At 33.4% G+C, this 20,373-nt stretch overlaps 1 protein-coding gene across 1 annotated transcript in view; it reads right to left on the bottom strand.

Moving 5' to 3' along the window:
- Positions 1–20,373, bottom strand: part of LOC129801064 (uncharacterized) — a 60,957-nt gene that overhangs the window by 9,629 nt on the left and 30,955 nt on the right. Inside the window, exons 13-14 of the mRNA XM_055845822.1 lie at positions 13,620–16,656; positions 8,138–8,250 (exon numbers count right to left, since the gene is read on the bottom strand). Of these exons, the coding sequence (XP_055701797.1) occupies positions 8,138–8,250; positions 13,620–16,656 (3,150 nt within the window). The remainder of the gene's footprint in view (positions 1–8,137; positions 8,251–13,619; positions 16,657–20,373) is intronic.

Below are 20,373 nucleotides of genomic sequence, written 5' to 3'. Positions count from 1 at the left end.
TGCAATAATTTCTTGAAAAATATGGTTCACTGGAGAATGCATAATTAAATTAAATTATTTTACCATAGCAGAAGCAACAATATCTACAAGAAAAAGTGCAATCATGACCCAATAAATTTTTCACAAATATAATTCTTTCAAATGAGACTCAATTAAAAATAAATTAAGAAGATTTATTGAGTTAGGGAAAACTCATGACTTTCACAGTGCAATTACTGCAATGAATTTTTCTTCACAACTCACCTCACGCAAATCACGAAAAAGAACTGCGTGTCTTGCAATTTCTATAATTGCCAAGTTGAAAATTCGAATCTCACCCTACAAAATACCCTTTTTTCTGCTTCCTCAACTGCTAACTGTAATTAACAACTGCTGAGCTTTAACCATTTTGCGGTTGTAACATTTTCTTTATTAATGGCATCAGAAATAGAGAGAAAAAATCTTTTCAACAAGATGTACAAAAAAAAATCAATTGAAATACCCAGAGCAGAACCCAATTTGCAATATTAAAGTGAGAAAACAAAAATTATCTTCATAACCAGTCAATAAAGATGTCAGATTTTACTCCCTTTTTCACAAAGAAAAAACAGTTTTCTCTCGTAAATTTTTAGATAATTTATGACTTTAATTAACGAAAAAATTTCATGGTGCAAGTTGACAAGAAAAAGATCTTCCAATTTTAAACAAATTGCTAGCCCATTGAATTAATTTGCACTTCAATATTGATTTTTTCATTATTTATGCAACATTTTTTTAAAAAGTAATCTTCAATTTTCCCACCTGACGTCTTTTCTTTAATTTATGTTTGGTAAAAATATGAAAATTTCATCGCTACTGCAAGACTACCTAAAGTTAATGAGACCCATATTAATGGGATTTAATACAGTGAAACCTCAATATTTTAGCAAAATATGAAAGAAATTACCAAAAATATTAATCAATATAAATAAGCAGTTAATTTGAGATAAAAATTTAGCACATGCATATACTAATCTTGCTACAAAAATTCACAATTTCAGCTATATAAATTGATGTAAATTGATATAGAAAAACTTTAATATTTTCGTATAATTCTGAACAAAATTTATGGAATTTGCGAAAATATTAGGATCATTAAATCGAGTTACTGATTTGAGTTCAAAATTTAGCACATGCATGTACTAATTTTGCCCCAAAAATTTACAATTTTAGAAATCAATTCATATAAATTAATAAAAAGAAACTTCAAAAAATCATGTTGCATAGTATTATAAACGACATTTATACACGTTAGGATCATATAAATCGAGTTATTGCTTTGAGTCAAAAATATAGTACTTGTATGTACTAATCTTTCTATAAAAAATTACAATTTCAGCAATCAATTAATGTAAATTAATGTAGAAAAACTTTAATATTCGTACATTAATAATGACCGAAATTTATACAAATCAAGAAAACTGATTTAGAAATTTGGAAATTTTAACATTCATACATTCATACAGAAGAGTGACCGAAATTTATACAAATTAACAAAATATAATTAAAAGTCAATAAACAGAGTTATTGCTTTGAGTTCAATACCTAGTACATGCATGTACTAACTGCTACAAGAATTTGCGATTTCAACAATCAATTACCGCAAATTGTTACAAAAGAACTTCAATATTCGAATGAAATTTATGAATGAAATTTAAACAAGTTAGGATTAATAAATCGACTTATTGGTTCGTATTAAAAATTTAGCACACGCATGTACTAATCTTGCAACAAAAAATTGTAATATTAGTAATCAAATATATAAAATAATACAGAAAACCTTCAATTTTGGAAAGCTATGCACCAAATTTATACAAGTTAAGAAAATATAATGAAGGATCAATAAAATAAATTACGGACTTCACTTCAAAATTTAGTACATACACGTTTTGATCATGGTATAAATTGTGAAGGAAAACTTTGCAAAATTAAGATAAAATTCAAACATATTAAAAAATATATAATTTATTTTAGATCTAAAACCACTTTAAAAATTTAGCACAGGCATGTACTAAATACACTTGTCACAAAAATAATTTTTTGCTTATTTAATTGTTTAATTATTTTATTTTTTTGTTCTTTTTAATAATTTACCTTCCCATGAGAACTATAGGTCGACTTTGTACAGTGAAATTTTGTTAAGAAAAAATGTAAAAACTTATTGCCATTATTTTACTTAATAAAAATTAAATTTTTAAACAAAATTCTGTGATTTTTATTGAAATTCATCCAAGAAAAAAGTAGTTCAAATCCTGAGCCAATTGCTGAGAAGAAAGTTTGATGCATCCTGCTCAACTCATTTAAGATATCTAATAAGATTAAGACTATTTTAAGGAGGTAGAGTCTTTGAAAATGGTTAGAGAAGTATTAAAGAAGGTAACTAGAAAATATTTTTTGTCTTTGCTTCCGTACCAAAGGTTGAGAGTATTGAGAAAAAAGACATATCTGATTATCTTTTTTATAATTAAACGATCGTTTGCATCTTTCAAAGCTAATAAATTCGTAACATTTGGTCCTTCGAACTGGAGACTCATCCGTTGCTACACAGAAAAAAATAATTTGTAAAATTATTCGTAAATATTTGCTAATTCCTATTGGAGTCTTACGAAATGCTTATAATTGATATATATCACTAAAAGGTTTGTAAAAGTTTTTACTTCTTTCGCAAACATTGTTCGTAACATGATCATTTGACGAGCATTTTTTGTTCTTTTACAAACATTTATTCGTATATTTTCATTTGCTTGGCAAACTTTACAAATAAATGACAAAATTTTAAAAACATTATTGTATATGGCTACAAACATTTACGAAACGAATGTTTATAAAAAACAAAAAATGTTCATAAAATTATCAAGGTACGAAAAATGTTTGTAAAAAAGTTCAAAATTTTACGAACTTCTTATTAAAGTGTTAAACGATTTTTCAGAATATCGTTAGCCCCTAGTAGAAATTCACAAACACTTACAAACAATTTTACGATTTTTTTCTATGTAGCTGGATCCTAAACACATTGCGTTGTTTTAAGTGACAAATCTTTTAAGAGTGGCTAGAACTCACCAGGAACAAACAACTAATGCATATTTTTCTTAAAAGCCTCTTCAAATTCGGAGGAATCTTTGTCAAAAATGACATTTTTTATATAATTTTGACGTTTGCATCTATAGCATTGCAGGCATCTTCTTTTCAAATAGCACATTTACATTTTTAATAAAATAACACAGCAGAATCATTCAGAATCATTAAAAAAAACTTGAAGATTCTCCATTGACTATTCCTATTTTAGTCGCAAACAAATGAATATTTATATCGCGGAAAAGATGGTTACACTGTATTAGCACATTTCAGGCTAAATCAACCACTCAAAACAATTTAAAAAATATTTTTCATACTCTCTCACCACTCCAGTTTTCAATTAACTCTCAAGTTTGATGATAAAAAATTGTTGCATCAATGGACCTTTCATTTTTGCCCATCAAACAAACTCCTCAAATTGCTCAAGTTCCACTGATTTTGGGTCAAATTCAAATAAAATCATTATGATGGAAAAATTGTGTTTTGATTAGTTTTTCAATTGCCTTCCCTTCCAAGTCATTAAATTTCCATTAAAAATAACCCATAAAATTTTCTATAGTCAATTATTTCAATTTTATTACGATTTTGTTACTGCAAGAGAAACTAAAAAAAAAACTCTTTTAGAAAAAAAATATTTAAGGGGAGTGTAAAGTATAGATAAAAGAAAATACAGAAATTCGCAAAGTGAGAAAAGCTAAAAAAAAACAAAAATTATGTATTTCTACAACATAAAAGCAACATGTCAGAGGCAAAAGGAGAAATAAAATTGAAGAAAAAAATGCAATTTTCTCATTAAACACTGAGCACAGAATCATGTTGAGAAATTGTGCAACATGAAAAATCAACTTATTGCTTGAATAATTTTATACTAAAATTGTTTATGACTTTTAAATGATAATTTCAATATAAACACATTAGGTACAATTAGTGTGAAGTGCACATAATATTTAGTGTTTATGTGCCTTTGATTGCATTAGATCTGGCCAATTAAGCCACAGTAATTATTCAATTTTAACCCAGTCTCAAGTCTCCTTAAGCAAGATATTGCAAAGTGGGAGCAAAATATTAACTTTTTGACGAACTGAAAACCAATCACACGCAAAAAAAATGTGAAAAAAATAAAACTAAAAGCACGAGAAACAAGACATTTTGCTTAAATGCTCAAAGGCTGAAAAAACATATCAATTAAAGTGCAGTGTTATTTCAGATGATTGAGGAAATTTATTATTGCTCCGACTTGACGAAGATGTATTATTGTAATCAATCGATTTTGAATTAATCAAATATTTTGACACTACCAAAAAAAGACCACATTTTTTTAAATTATAAATTTTAAGATATAGTATTAAAAATAATAAAACGTTTGTTCGCATTCCTCTGTGTCTTGTCGATCCTAGAGACAAAACGATTAGAGATAGCAGCTTGGTTTCTTTAGATCTCGCCATAATTTGAAAATGATTGCTCTATTCCAGCGAGTACCAAATGCTAACCAATTTTAATTCAGCTGAAAACATGTATTTTCAGCTGAATTCTGCTAACCTTAAAACGACACTCGTGAGGCAATGCCATTTCCATATATTTGGTTAGCACTTTTTGTTCAAGAACTGCTAACCGGTTAGCATTTTTTGTTCAAGAACTGCTAACCGGTTAGCATACTTTTGGTGATAGATTCAGCAAAAATACGCTGAAAACACTATTTTATTTTCAGCTAGCTGTGCTCGCTGGAATATTATACCATATTTAAAAAAAAAAAACTATTGTTGCTATTTGCGTGCAATAAACACAACACGGTTTTTCGCCTAGCAATATAATTCTAGAGAGCAACATATATACAAGTCCAACTAAAATGAGTGAAATATTTTACTCGACTTTTTGAAGCAGTGCTGTTTTTACTTTGAGACTGCAATAATTTCTTATTTTATTAAAACACAAAAACATATTTCATAAAATTATTTTGTAAATATTTGTGAATTGCTTCTGGGGACTTACGAAATGCTCTTAAATCGTATAACCCACAAAAACACTTCGTAAAAGTTTGCAAATTTTTACAAATATTTTTCGTACCTAAATGACTTGACGAACAATTTTATTCTTTTACAAATATTTTTTCGTAAATGTTCATAAACACACAGAAATATGTGTTCGTCGAATTTTGTCATTTGTTCGCAAAGTTTTGCAAGACAAACAAAAATGTACGAACCAAAGTTTGCAAAGAACAAAATATGCTCGTTAAATTATCATTTTACGAACAATGTTTGTGAAAAAGTACAAACTTTTACAAACTTTTTAGTATATTTTACGCTTTACAAGCATTTCGTAAATCCCCTGTGGCAATTCAACAAACATTTACGAACTATTTTAAGATTTCTTTTCTGTGTAGAGTGAGTGAAACATTTTATACTCGACAGATTAAGATAGCTCGGAGTTTCACTTTTGCGATTCCGAAGATTCGCCCCGGTTTATCGAGAGTGTACTTGTATGAGGAATCCCCTTCCGACCGGCTTTTTCAAAACGGTCATCTGGCTCCCGGATTGGACAGAAAATAGTAAATCCGGTTTATAAGGTGATAAATTAGCCAGCAGGCGAGGAAAAAGAAGATCAATATGTAACTAATGGTAATATTCTAATGAAATAAAAAAAGTGAAATCTTGCTGCTGCACATTGTTTTTTAGTACTTTACTATTCTCAAGTTCATCTTCATTATCGACTTTTCTTTGTGTTGGTTCATGTCATGACTGTTTTCGTCAATCCTCGTCGTGCTTCAAAACCACCAAACAGTCGTGACAGGAACTAATATAAAGAAAAGTCAATTATGCAGAAGCACGTGAGATAGTCATTTGCTAAAGAAGATGTTCAGGAGAAAGATTTCCCCTTTTCTCATTAAATAATATACTTTTCTTTCTATTGGTTCCTGTCACGACTATTTGGCGATTTTAGAACATGACGAAGACTCGAGAAAACAGTCGAGACAGGAAGCAACACAAATTTAATGTTGGCAAACTCCTAGGCTAATTACTTATAAAAAATAACATCAGGACACTAAAACCTTGAAAAATTCTTCTTGAAGAATTATCAAGGGCAGATTTAAAAATTCTGGGGAGCACAAATAATTTCTTGATAAGTTCAAAACCTTGTAAAAAGTGTTTAAAATGCTTGACAAAGAACATTGGGCAAAAATGGTCCAACCTTTTGCTAGGAATGAGACTTATACCATCGAATTGGCAAAGGTAACAACTTTTGTTCCTGTACCAATCCCAAAAATATGTAGGAAAAGCACTAAAGCATAAAACATATGTATAAGAATTGTAATGATTTTTTGCAAAACTCCTTTTATACAATAACGGTTAGATTAGATTAGATTACAGTGGGGGCGGTTCCCCGCGGAACCGCTGCACGCAGGCCTTCTTTTGGGCCCATTATGCATCCCCGATTAAATTAATCCCTGTTAAGGGCAAGATGGTTCAAGGCAACCCGTTTTTCGGATTAACTCAAAAAAGTTTTCGTTTTGTTGCCCTGTAATGTGAGATGGCTTTAAAACATGGCAATTTTGTTTGGGAGCTACCAGACAGATCAGTCAGAGCGAAAATCTGAAAATATTTCTTAGAAGCTTAAGTCATACATCGACTTTGATCCGAATTTCATTAAGATCGGTTAAGCCGTTTTCTAGTAATAAATTGTCAAAATTGTGAATTTTCCAAAGGATATCGTTAATTTCCTAAGGACTAACAGTCCTTTTTGAATTGGGTCTCGGTAATTTTTAAGTTATACAGCAATTACCTACAAAATGGGCCTAGTCCCATCTCTAGCGAAGGGTTGGACCAGCTCCCATACATTTCTGCTCATTGTCCTTTGAACCAGTTTGAGAACCGATTATAAATCGGAAATTGGTTTTCAATCTGAAATTTAATTCCATTGCTTCTACGGTATTCTGAGAAGGGATTTATAAATAAGTTCGAATGGCTTTTGAGCCGCTAAAATTTAAAAGTTTTGATGAAATTAGATGATAACTGATCTAAATCAATATGAAACTAGTAATTTATTTTCATATTAAAATTTATTAATAGCGCAATTTGTACGCTATTTGAGGAAGGATTTCAAAGAAATAAATCGTTTTGAATCGGTTTTGAACCGCTAAAATATAAAGTTTTAGTTAAGTATGAACCTGACCAAAATTGGTAATAAAACGGTAATTGATTTTTATTCTAAATTCAATTGCAATTTGTTAAGATTATTTTAGAAAGTTTAAGAACAAGACAATTTTTGAACTGGTTCGAATCGGTTTTGAACCGATTCATAAATCGGATTAAGGAGACTTCGAAAGATCCTTAAACCCGTTTTCATGAACTTTTGACCCATGAGTACAATAACTTAGCATAGCTTCAAAGTCACAAATTCGAGCATTCCGTAAAGTTTCAGTCACTGTCTCATCCCTTTTCAGACATTAAAATGAAGCGAAAAACGAGGTGATTTTTATCAAAATTAATTAAAGAAGCGACAGAGACAAATATTCCAATTAATGGTTTACATTTCTTAGGCCACAAAATGCACACAAACAGAAAAAAAAACAGCCAAACTACCAATAAAATTCCAATAAGAACCTTTGGTATGAGCCTCAAGAATAATTCCCTCAGGGTAATCCAATAAAATGAAGAAACACCATAATTTTGTCATGTTTTTCTTCACCTCATGGCACTTTTAATACCATCGCACAAACATGCACCACCTCTCTTTCTTTGCATTTTTTAACCCCACCAGAAAAGAAAACGATTTCATTTGCCATGAGAAGCCTTCTAAATTGAAATTGCAAGAAGTTGCGAGGTGCAATTTATGAAAATGAACATTTTCACATGTTTCAACCCTCTTCTCGCACAAACCCCTTTCTCGTTAATATTTATATTCCATCTTGTGCCGTCTGTCATTTTTTTTCTCTTTTTGACCAGACGATATATATGTTTTTTTTAATGTTATTTGCCTTTTCTGCCCTCTTGGACAAAAGCTCCCCATGTAAGTTTTTGCAAAAAAAAATTGTTTTATTTTTACTTACCGCCTTCATTATACTCTTGTCCCATGCAACGCACGACTCCAGGACATACAACGTCATTGCCAATTGAGCTGTCGTCTTTGAGCGGCAAACGGCTTCACGCCACGAAACTAATCCTGTAAGGTGAAATAAATAACATGACATATATAGAGAGAGTTCCAATTGTACACTTTCCCATTTAACCATTTATCCTGCCCACGCACTTTTTCACTCTCTCTCTCTCGGCTTTTTTTGTCCATTTCCTTTACCAAGGACAATTTTTGCAAGAAAAACTCTCAAGGATTCTCGGACATTTATGTAAGACAGAAATTATTGAATTTTAAACAATAGAATTTGTTTTTGTTGAGGTACAATTTAACAGTGAGATATGAACAAAGAAAAATCAATCAATTGTTGCAAATTCTTTAGGAAAAGGCGAACATTCTTAAACATTTTCACGATCCTTTTTTCTTAATTAAATGTAAACTGAATTCAAGATTACTTTGTACAGTTCGGAGTCTCACTGTTCAGTTTGTCCTTACTGTTAATATCCTCTTTTGATTGATAACAACTTACAACTGCATGAAAACCACATGATGCATATGCTTCATGAACCAAGGGGATCAAAGAGCATTTCACCACTGTGAGAAATCCGAAAAAGTCAAAATAACATTCCGGAAATGTTAATTTTACCCTGCATTATTGATCCGAAAATGGTGTAAATTATGGTGATTATGGGTTAAAGTTACCCTTCTTTCATGTTGATTTTACCCTTAAAAGGTGTAAAATTAACATTAAAAAATGTTGATATATTTTTACACCCAAAAAGTGTTAAAGTTATGACAAAAAAGTTAATCGCAGCCTTTTTTTTCTCAGTGACTGTACACTGAAAGAAAATGTTTCTAACACCACTGAGAAAAAAAAAGATGCGATTAACTTTTTTCCTCGTAACTTCAACACTTTTTAGGTGTTAAAATAAATCAACATTTTTAATGTTAATTTTACACCTTTTTAAGTGTAAATTTAACACGTAAAAAGGTTAATTTAACCCCTAATATACCTAAAAAGGGTAATATTTACACCGATTTCGGATCAATAATGCAGGGTAAAATTAACATTTCCGGAATATTATTTTAACTTTTTCGGATTTCTCTCACAGTGTACTGTTTCCAAAGTTTGAAAAAATAATATTGTATCAAATAAAAAGTGCAAAGGAAAATTATTTGATCACAAACTTTTCACAAAATAAAGTACAGTAGACTCTCTCAAATTCGGGCATTTTGTACTAAAATGTCACCCGAATTAGAGAAAAATTCAGGCAACAAACTTTTTGAAATACAACGATTTTTTATTCATCTGCATACACATATTGAGTTTACATACTCATATTTGTGGTAAATCTCTATTTGATAATCACAATCAAACTTGAAAAATGTCAACAAACTTTTTTCAAATTTAACTGCTGCCAGAATTAAAAAGTAGCCCGATCTTAAAAGAGCCGAATTAGCGAGAGTCTACTGTAAGACGTGAAATATTGATTTCAATGGGATGAGAATCACTTAGGGGAAGTGCTTATAATTTTGGACAGTCTGCATATAAGCATCGATATCCCAAGTTTGAAGTGCGATATTTTCAATACTAATTGACTTTTTTTGTTACTCTCTTTTCAGAAGGATTGTTTAGAAACTTGGCAAGCTATTTATCATCTCATTTTTACTAAAATTAGTTTTAATACGTTTAAAAATGAATTGATATGTAGAGGTGAATTTGACTCTTATTTTGGACAACTTGGTTATTAATTTTTACAACTTGTCTGTAAATTTGGACAGATAATCCGCCTCAACAGGATGCCCATTGTTCTTCATTTTATGAACCAATCTTACCAAGTCCTCTTCCTGTTCATGTAAGGGAAACGTAGAATGTCACAGAAGCCCAGAAACTTTCCATATCATTCATTAAAGTGAGTTGACTTCGATACTCCAAGTACGTGCAGATTCGCTCATTCCCTGACCTTTCCGGGAGCCTTTCAAGGCATTTCTCGCTACATCTCTTTCGTAGAGATGATGCTCCTTTGTTTCTCCAGGCATTTGTCCAACCTAGTCATCACAAAAGCTAAAACTTCACGAAATTTCGTGAGAAAAACACCTGTCCAAAATAAGAATCATCACCTCACTGGTGAATGTCTTAAAAAATTTCCCATTTTTCACACGAAAAATATAATTCACAAGGCAAATCTCACTTCAGGTCAAATGTACAAATCATCAGTAACGTGAATCAATACAATATTCAATGAATATTCAATAATATCACTCAAAAACAGCGAACAAACTTTTTTAGTACTTCACCAAAACTAAATAAGACTGAAGTAAGCCACGAAGTTCTGTCATATTTCTCGTAAGCAATTGCTCACACTGAATTTTCAACAAAGCAATTTCAACTCAAATCATATTCAAAATTTAACGTATTTAGTGTCAAAATCTTCCAAAAAGAACAAATATTTAGATAGAATTCATTTTTCATCAAATATTGGAATAAAAATCCATCATTTTAATCAATTTATTTTTAGTGTCCAATGTTATCTTCAAAATGTCCAAAATAAGAAACTGGACAAAATTATGAGCACTTACCCTATAAAAATTTTCAGTTGATATTTTAGTTGTAAAAAATACAGATTATACACAATAAATATTATTAAGGTGCCGGAACCCCTTTTTGACCATCTTTCAAATGCATAACAAATAATAAACGAAGAAACCTTTTCGGTACACAAAAAAAAAATCCTAAAATTGTTCGCAAGTCTTTGTGAATTCCTATACGAAATGCTCGTAAATCGTTCAACCCACAAAAAAGTTCGTGAAAGTTTGTACTTTTCCCACAAACATTGTTCGTAACATGATCACTTGACGACCATTTTTTGTTATTTTACATATTTTTGTTCGTAAATGTTTCTAAATCTTCGTAAACATAGAAAAATGTCCGTAAAATTTTGTCATTTGTCCGTAAAAGCTTGTCAAATGATAATGTTATGAATAATATTTCTGAAAAAGTACAAATCTAATAGGAATTCACAAAATTTAAGAATAATTTCACAAATACTTTTTTTCTGTGTAGTAATAAAACGGATTATAATCATTTAAGTTAAAGGCAGGATCACATTGATAGTAGAATTCTCACCGTATTTCGTTAATTTACGCATTTTTATTGCAATTCTTACGAAAATTCTCAATTACCGTATTATACCTTATTTCATACTCGGTGATACTAGGTGAAAATAACATAAGAAAATTGAATAAGTAAAACGAAAATACGATAAAAGGTGAGCAAAAAAAACTGTACGATTAATTTCTCGCACAGTTTTTTTTTTAACTCGCCGTTTATCACATTTTCGTTTTATTTGTTCAATTTTTTTATATTATTTTCACCTAGTACGAGTATGAGAAAAGGTAATACGGTAATCGATAATTTTCGTAAGAATTACAATGAAAATACGTAAATTAACGAAATACGGTGTGGCTTTTACGGTGACGGTGAGAATTTTTCTGGCATGACACTTGCATCATGGTGCAATTCTAATGAGAAATGAAAAGGAGAAATCTTTCTTCTAAACATTTTTTTTAGCACATGACTGTTCTCAAGTACTTCTGCATTATCAAATGTTCTTTATGTTGGCTCCTGCCTCGACTGTTTTCCTAAGTGCAATGTTCTAAAACCACAAACGGTCGTGACAGGAACCAATACAAAGAAAAGTCTTGGAAAGTGTTCGGTCAGTTATACTTGATGGAAATTTAATAACACGGATTATGACCTGGATCAGAATTTATTCCTTCTTCAGTGTGAAACTATAGAAGGAATAAATTCTGATCCAGGTCATAATCCGTGTCATTAAATTTCCAACAAAGAAAAATCGATTATGCAGAAAATACAGTGGCAATTGAGAACAGTCATGTACTAAAAAAAGCGTTCAAGTGAAAGATTTTCTCTTCTCATTTTCCATTAGAATAGCACCATTATACGCCAAATGCTTTATCACTCAAAATCTAAAAGTAGTATAACAGTGGTATCACATTAGAGAATTTCACATTAAAATTTTAATGTGATTCACATTAATTGTTGCTGATATGTGTCCTAATGTGTAATTTTCGTCAAGAGCTTTTAGAAATCGATTCATTTAGTGATAAAAAAAAGTGGACTCGAGTCACAAAAATTGGTTTAAATAGATTAAAATAGCATAAATACGATTGATAATTAATGAGCAAATTTATGAGAATTGAGCAAATTTATGAGCAAAATTTGCTCATTAAATTTTCATCAGGTACTACTTTATTGCAGTCATTCGGGTAGTTTCTGCGCCATAATTTTCTCACCAATTTATTCGTAATTAAATTGTGATAAAAAGTAATGCTAATACCTACTATTTATCGCACACGAGATGGAGAAAGGACAAAAGACTTTGAAAAAGATCGATGCAGAGGATAAGTAAGAAAAAAGCTAAACAAAAATGTGTTCGATCTACATTTTATATTCCTTCATAAACTTCTATGATTTCGTGGTCAAATGAAATGGTGGCCGAATTAATTAATAAAATAAATAAAACAATTGTATCGATAAGAAGCGCACAAACTGTTTAATTCACTGACAAAACTAACTGTATTTGCTTAGAACAAATAATGACAACAAAGTGAACTTTTGGAATGGCTACTATTGCAATTTTGTGCACACATTTTTAAAAATCACATTTCATGTGCAAATATTATAGGAAAAATTATGAATTATTTTATTGGACATCATGAAACATAAAATAATTAAACAATCATATAATAATTGAAGTTCATGTAGAAAAATGATTTTGTTTATCCACTGAGAAAAAAAAGAGGGTGCAATTAACTTTTTTCCTCATAACTTTAACACTTTTTAGGTGTAAAAATATATCAACATTTTTTAATGTTAATTTTACACCTTTTTAAGGGTAAAATTAACACGAAAAAGCGTAACTTTAACCCCCAATACACCTAAAAAGGGTAATATTTACACCGATTTCGGATCAATACTGCAGGGTAAAATTAACATTTCCGGAATGTTATTTTAACTTTTTCGGATTTCTCTCAGTGATCAATTGGAAGAGAAGTCGATATTACAAGCATCGCTTGATCGATATTAGGAGCGTTTTGGTAATACCAGCGTCTACCCTAGTGGGGTAATTCTAAACAGCTTCTAATTTTAAATTTTCTCAACGTTTCAGGTGAGCAAAGAGGAAATGAATAGCACTTCTCTGTGATCTTTTCCTTTTACTCCTTTTACCCATCTGAAACATTGGAGGCCATCTAAAAATTAAAAATTAGATTCTGTTCAAAACTACCCCAATTGTATCCTGTAAAAAAATCGTATTACATTCTTGTCCAAAAGTGGCCATAAGTGGGAAAATTGGTTGTTCCGGCACCCTACATAAAGATTACATCATTCTACTTCAAGTGTTAGTATAAAAAATGCAACGTACTTTTAAACTTACCTTTGGACAGATTCTCCGTCTCTTGATTGCAATTTGGCGATCCTGGATTTGCTGCATTTTGCGTCTGACTCGGCGTTGAATCCTGCCCAGTCTGGGCCAGGGCGGCTAGATGAGCATCCGCTGTGCAACTTCCAAGCGGTGGTTTCAAATACCTCCTCTCAATGGCTGCTTCCAGTCCCAAAATCCTCTCCTTTAGATGCTCAATAGTCTGCTCGAGATCCTCCATATCATCAGTCTTTGTTGGCAACATCCACCCTTTAATCTGCATCGAAGCACTAGCCACTTTGTCCTCCAAACCTTCTACCTGGTCCAAGAGTGCTCTGGCCACTCTTTCGCAGACTTTTGGATCAAATGACGGCACTGTTTTGGGATCTATGAAATCTCCATCGACGGTAATGTCCGTTGTCAATTGGCAATCTATGGCAAAATTTGGTCTTTCTCGGAGACACTGCATGAGATTCTGCCGGAGTTCTGTTTCCCGGATACCACGAACATGGAGAACTTGGAGGATTTCATCAATTTGAGCCTCATCGGTGATCCTCCACCAACCATGACGAAGCTCCCGTGGCACAAAATTCTGCTCGAGTTTCCTTGGAAATCCCATCTCTTTGACTTCCTCCAGTTGCTTCTGCTCCTCCAGGGTCATCTGCAGTGGCGTCGGACTCTCACACTGAATGTACGCACTGAGATTTGCCAGGGAAAAATTGGTTATTTGCGAATGAAATCCATTGAGATCGTCACATTTGCCCAAACCAATTTTCCTATCGAGAATCTCACAGTCAAGATCATCTGGTAGATCATCGCATCTATTGAGTGTCCTCTCAATTTCCCTATCACTGATTCCCGACAGGGTCAGAACGGATTCATTGGAAAAATTGAGATCAGCCAAAATTGAGGATTCTGTGTGGATATTGAAGAAATGAATGTTATTGCTGATATCCCAGGGATTTCCCTGATTCTGGACAATTCCCTCGCATGAGACATTCATGTAGGCCAAATGAGGTTGGAGGGAAATTGAATTTTCCGAATCCAGTGGAATGGGTTTTTTGAGGATGGAAAACCACTTTTCCAGCAACGGAACATCTCCATTCTTCATGCAACCATTACTCTCTGGACACTGTTCAATTTTATGCACTTTCGGATCACAATCGCACGACATAAAGTCCCCATCGAGTTCCCGACAGGGTTTCTCATAGACTTCCTCTTTCTTGATCTTCTTCTCGTCGGGAACTTCCTCTTTGACTTCTTCCTCTTTGATTTCTTCAGGAACAACTGTAGATGGTGGTTGGATTGGAGGTGATTTCATCTCATCCTCCTCCATTTTCTCCACATTCTTCTGCAATATCGCATTTGTTGGAATGGAATCTTCAATATCCATCATTTCATCATCATTATTCTGGGCAGGATTCACTAGTGGTTCCCTCTTTATGCAATCCCCCTTTTCGGATTTAACTTCAGGCTTCTCTTCGTCATCTTCATCATCCTCATCATCTCCATGACTCTCTCCTTCATCCTCTTCCTCATCTCCACCCTCTGACGTCCTCTGGGCATTTCCCTCCAGGAATTCATGATACTTCATTATCTCCGGATTGCAAGATTCCATTGCTTCAATAAAAATCCCACCAGCTTTTGGCAGATCCCAGTATCTTCTCCAGAATCTATCCTGCCCATAGCAAGTAGCCCTGAGTCTCCTCAAATTAATCTTCAGTGTCTCCCGTGTCAGTTGAGATGATTTAATCACCTTCTCTAGTTTCTTCTGCACCTCATCGACATTGAGTTTCTCATCTTCATCCTCCTCCAGTGGCAATTCCTCCTCCAAATCACTGATATCATCATCCAAACATGCATCAGTCTCATTGAGATCCCTGATCTTTCCGGAAAAATTCATAGAAGCATTGCAATCTGTATCTGTATCATTGAAATCATGCTTCTGTTTCTCCGATTCAGATGGCGTCTTCTTCTCCGACGCCTCCTCAGATGTGAATTTACTAACGTCATTGCTATTGACAGAATCCTCCTTGGTCTCTTCATTAGCCGCCAATGGGGTCTTCTCCGTATCCCCCGCTTCATACTGACCCTGATCCTCTCCCGTAGTCCCCTTCTCACCACTTTCACCCTGTTTCGGTGTCTGCTGACCACTAGCCGGTGGTTCCGGTGAAGCTTCCCTATTCAACATTGCCGTAATCATATTTAACCTCACTTTCCTCGCATGCAAGGATTTATACTTCCTGAGTTTGATATCAATCAAATATCTGTCACGTCTCATGGCCGAAGCCATCTCCAGACTCCCATCAATCTGCTTCAAAACAGCCTTATTCATCAGCAAATCATTGCAGAGATGGGCAAGAATTTGGGCTTTTGTAACTGGACTCAGTGCCACAAAAGGCTTATCCCTCAAACACTCACTCAACTTCCACGTACTATTCTCATGCAAATGCTCATAATACTGAATATTCTTCCCTGTGCTACTCGTTATGGCCATATCCGATGTTGTCTGATGATGATCAGCAATTCTCTTCTCCCTATCCCTCTCAAAATTCACCCCAGTCAACTGTTTCACCTCCCCCGTGGCAGCTGCATACAGATAAATCCTCAAAATCTCCGAAACATTGGCATTCGTAATGTCAGCCTGACGCAATGATTGCCCCAAAAGTGTTGTATGACGTCCTGGATTTGGAATACCCGGATCCTCAATGGCACACACCAATAAGTGCGTGATCACAGACAGAAGTTCCTCCTCAGCCTCACCCCCACTATCCGACACCAGGGCAAAATGCAATGATTGCAGTGTCGGCAAACTCTCCATATCAAATCCCAGAGTTTCCCCAAAATTATGCAAAAACTCATAAACCATCAAAAGATCAGCAAATGCCTCCCCTGACAGTGACAAATTCGGTATTCGCTGATATTTTGGCAAATTCTGCCCACCAGCAATTTCAGAGTCCTCCTGGGGCTTCCTAAGCTCACCCAGAATCTCCGAATCCCTCTTCTTAGCTGCCAATTTCTTCTCTCGTGCGATGAATTTGTCCAAGACAAGCTGCGGAAACAGCATAAGACCGGAAAGTGAAAGCCCAATTAGAGGTCAATTGATCAAAAAAAAACACCCATTGAGGGCATCGCAATTTAGCATTATCATTAAATTACACACTTCTAAATCACTTTGGGGTCGTACAAATGATCATTTTGCTTTTGATCTTTCTCTCTCTCTCTCTCTCTGTATCGGCTGCTGATCATCATCATGCGCAAAAATTGATCAATTTGCATTTGATTAGGGCTATTTGTAAGCAAAATAAATTTACAAAAACCCATTTGCATGATTATTCTATTCTTACGACACACAAATAAATATTATTTGCAACAGAGTTGAAATGTATTTAGATTTGAAATTTTAAAAGGAAGGAGCTGAAGGTTCGGATGACGCAAGTTTCGGAGAACACAAATTTCGTACCAGTAGGGTAAATGTCCTAATTCAAAACTAGGGTAGAGTCAGACCTTTTCGCCATGTTAAGCAGTTTCTCACCACCTAATATAAAACAACTAATTTAAGGCATTTAAGAATAGCATTTCAACACTCATAATATGTTCTGTTCTAATATCCCAATACGTTATTACGTCTCTTAATTAATTGAAATTCGTTTTAAAACAGGTGGCGAAAATTACTGAAACAAGCATAATTGGGGAAATCCATATTTTTCAATGAGATTCTCTAAAATTCTCGAGACGTATCCTAGATATATAGATAGATATTGCTTCAAAGTGTCTTTATACAAAAATTCATTTTAGTCTGACAAAAATATCACACCTTACGAGGCCCCTAAAGCTTAATGGTGGCGAAAAGTACTGACTCTACCCTATTTCCAGACGCTTTAATTCTGACAGAAGATTCAACACATTAAGTTCATATTTTTTCTAAAGAGAATTACATAAATTTGCTCCTTGACTCTTCTAGAATGTTACTGTTTAGTGAAAATTCTTTAGATATAATTTGAAAACTTCTTAAATGCAAGAAAAATACGCGAGTGTAAAATGCTGCTATTGGAAACAAATTAATCCAAATGGAGACAAGGGAAAGTTTCTAATTGGAGACAAACAGTGTACAGTAGACTCTCTCTCAATTGAGCATTTGGGGCAAAATGTCATCCGGTTTATCGATAGATTTGGGCATCAAACCCTTTGTAAATTCCACAAGAAGCGCTCAATTATAAAGAATCACGATAATATAGGAAGAACTACAGCGAATTTGAGCAAGTTAGCTTCATAATTAAACGTGAAAATTGTCAACAAAATTTTTCGCCCGACTGAAAAAGAGCCGATTGAGCGAGAGTCTACTGTATATGGTGTATATGGGAAACAAAAACTAGGGAAAAGTATTCTCCCTTCGAACGTTCATGCCTTCGAATAATGTGAATTTTCTTTTATTTTTCCTAATAGACTTACACATAATTATCATGCAATTAACATGATTGATGATGAGCTAAGTAATTTTTAGTAGAAATGTATAAGTCTTCTAGGAAAAATAAAAGAAAATTCACATTATTCGAAGGCATTAACATAGGAAGGGAGAGTATTTTCCGCTAGGGTGAAATTACCACTTCTCGCCAGTGCCCCACTTTTCGCCACTTATATTGAAATCGCATTGATCCATTATTTGTGAAATAAATTATCCGTAAAATTATTTGTATTTTTACTGCTGATAATTATAGAGTCAAAAAACACTAATTTTTTGTTTTGAATTTAAATGTTTGGGCATTTTTTAGAGGAATATTTTAAGCAAGTGCATCGAATCAAATATTTCTTACCAAATATAGTAAGTGTCATGAATCTTTTATCGAACAAATTTCCGATTTTGAATAAATGATTTGTCTATTGAACATTTAATTACATTCGACGAATATACACGCAATTTATATTTAGTTAGTTAATGTTTCATTTTATATTATTTTTATGTAAAAATGAGCCATGGCGGAAAGTGGTAATATTTTAAAATTGATTCACCACCTGTCGCCATTGCTTTTCAATAGGCGACGGTAACTTCACTTCATAAATTCTCAGTTGTCAAATCTGGGATGAAATGATAACTTTAGCTCTCGCTGGAATCTATTCGACACTATCGAATCTCTAGTATCGTTAGATCCAAATGATGAAATGAAATGAGTGTCGGCTCTTCTCGCATTGTCGACTCGTTATTGTGACACTTTGGGACAGTGACATGTAACCTGACTTTCGCTTGTTTTCATTTTGCAATCGGAATTATTTCAGTGATTTTATTGCCTTAAAAGTTAAAAAATGAACCTAGAAAATATTTTTCATGAAAAGCGTGGTAATTGGGGAAACCCAACATCCTTTTTGAACGAGAATACACAAAAATTATGGGATGAAAATAACTCTTTGAAGCTTCCGGAGGATGTGTAAAGAAAAAAAGGAATGATATCATTCTCTGTTCCATCAGTGCGTGGATTCCTGTTGGATTGTGGTATTTTAGAGTTGCCAAGGAAGGGCAGAACCTCTGAAAAAAGCTAACGAATCTATGGTCATCTCCAATAATTCACGAGTTAGATTCAATTTAACCACACGGAATCCATGAGTTCTCCGTCAATTTCCTGGACAGTGCCTTTATACGTTGCAACTTCAATCACTGAGTATGATAGTTGCAGCCTTTGATTAACCCTTGTCAGTCGGTGCAAAGATATCTTTGTGGTAGGCTTAACACAATCAACAGAATGTAGACTTTAAGATTATTCCACGCAATTCTATATTTTATGGAGGACCCACAATAAATAAAATTTCCCGAGAACTGTTCGTTTTTAATAGAATTTAATAAAGATATAACAAAAGAATAAAAAATATTTATTTATTAATAAAATGCAAAATGTTCACTAAATTTCACTTCTAGAGTACAAATCGACAACTCCAGAGGTGTCGATAGAATAGTAGCGATAATCATCGACACTAGCGACAAAAAAATGTAAGTTATCATCTCGTTCGCCCATAATCGACACTGGACACTAGCGATGGGACAATTTGAGAGAGTTATCATATCACCCCTGCTTTGTTTACTTTCTGCAATAGCCTAATGATTTGATTTCTTAAATAAAAGTGAAGAAAAATCATTTGATGTCAGTAATAATGTGATTATGAGGAAAAAGAAATGTTGAATGTATTCTTTGCATAATATTGCCCAAAATAATCGAGTTTGAACCTTTCCAATTGGGTGGCGAGAAGTGGTTACAGAACTGGCGAAAAGTGGTAAAAAGTGGCGACGAAGTGGTTATTTTTTCATTGTTAATAAAAATCAGTTTTTAGGTACTCCTGCGTTAAATTGTAGGACTTCTGTTTTGACGAATCTAGATCCAATATATCTAAGTAACTTTGTGTCACATTTGAGTTATCTGATAATAAGGGGTCAAAACTTATAATATAGTTAATTTCACTTTTTCCTAAAAGTGGCGATAAGTGGTTACTCCACCCTACTACAAATCCGCCAATGTCCCCGCGGGATTCATCCCCTACTGCTCACTACAATGGACACTACAGGGGGTATTATGGGCAGCAGGGGCCTGTTCCTTGTGATCTTGTCGTTCTTTCTCTAGCAAATCCATCCCCATCCTCGTAGTTACTACTGTTACATCGACCACGAAGGTCCCTCACTGATTACGGATGCCATTTGAGAGAGTAAAGACCTGCTCTTTGGGGAGCGTTGCCCATGAAACCTTCCGCGCCATTTCTTTCGCAAGAAGATTACAGATCTCATTTT

The sequence above is a fragment of the Phlebotomus papatasi genome, chromosome 2 (genome assembly GCF_024763615.1).
Source record: "Phlebotomus papatasi isolate M1 chromosome 2, Ppap_2.1, whole genome shotgun sequence".
NCBI classification, from domain to species: domain Eukaryota; kingdom Metazoa; phylum Arthropoda; class Insecta; order Diptera; family Psychodidae; genus Phlebotomus; species Phlebotomus papatasi.
The sequence above is the reverse complement of the archived record's forward strand: the minus strand, read 5'-3'. Positions and strand labels throughout refer to the sequence as shown.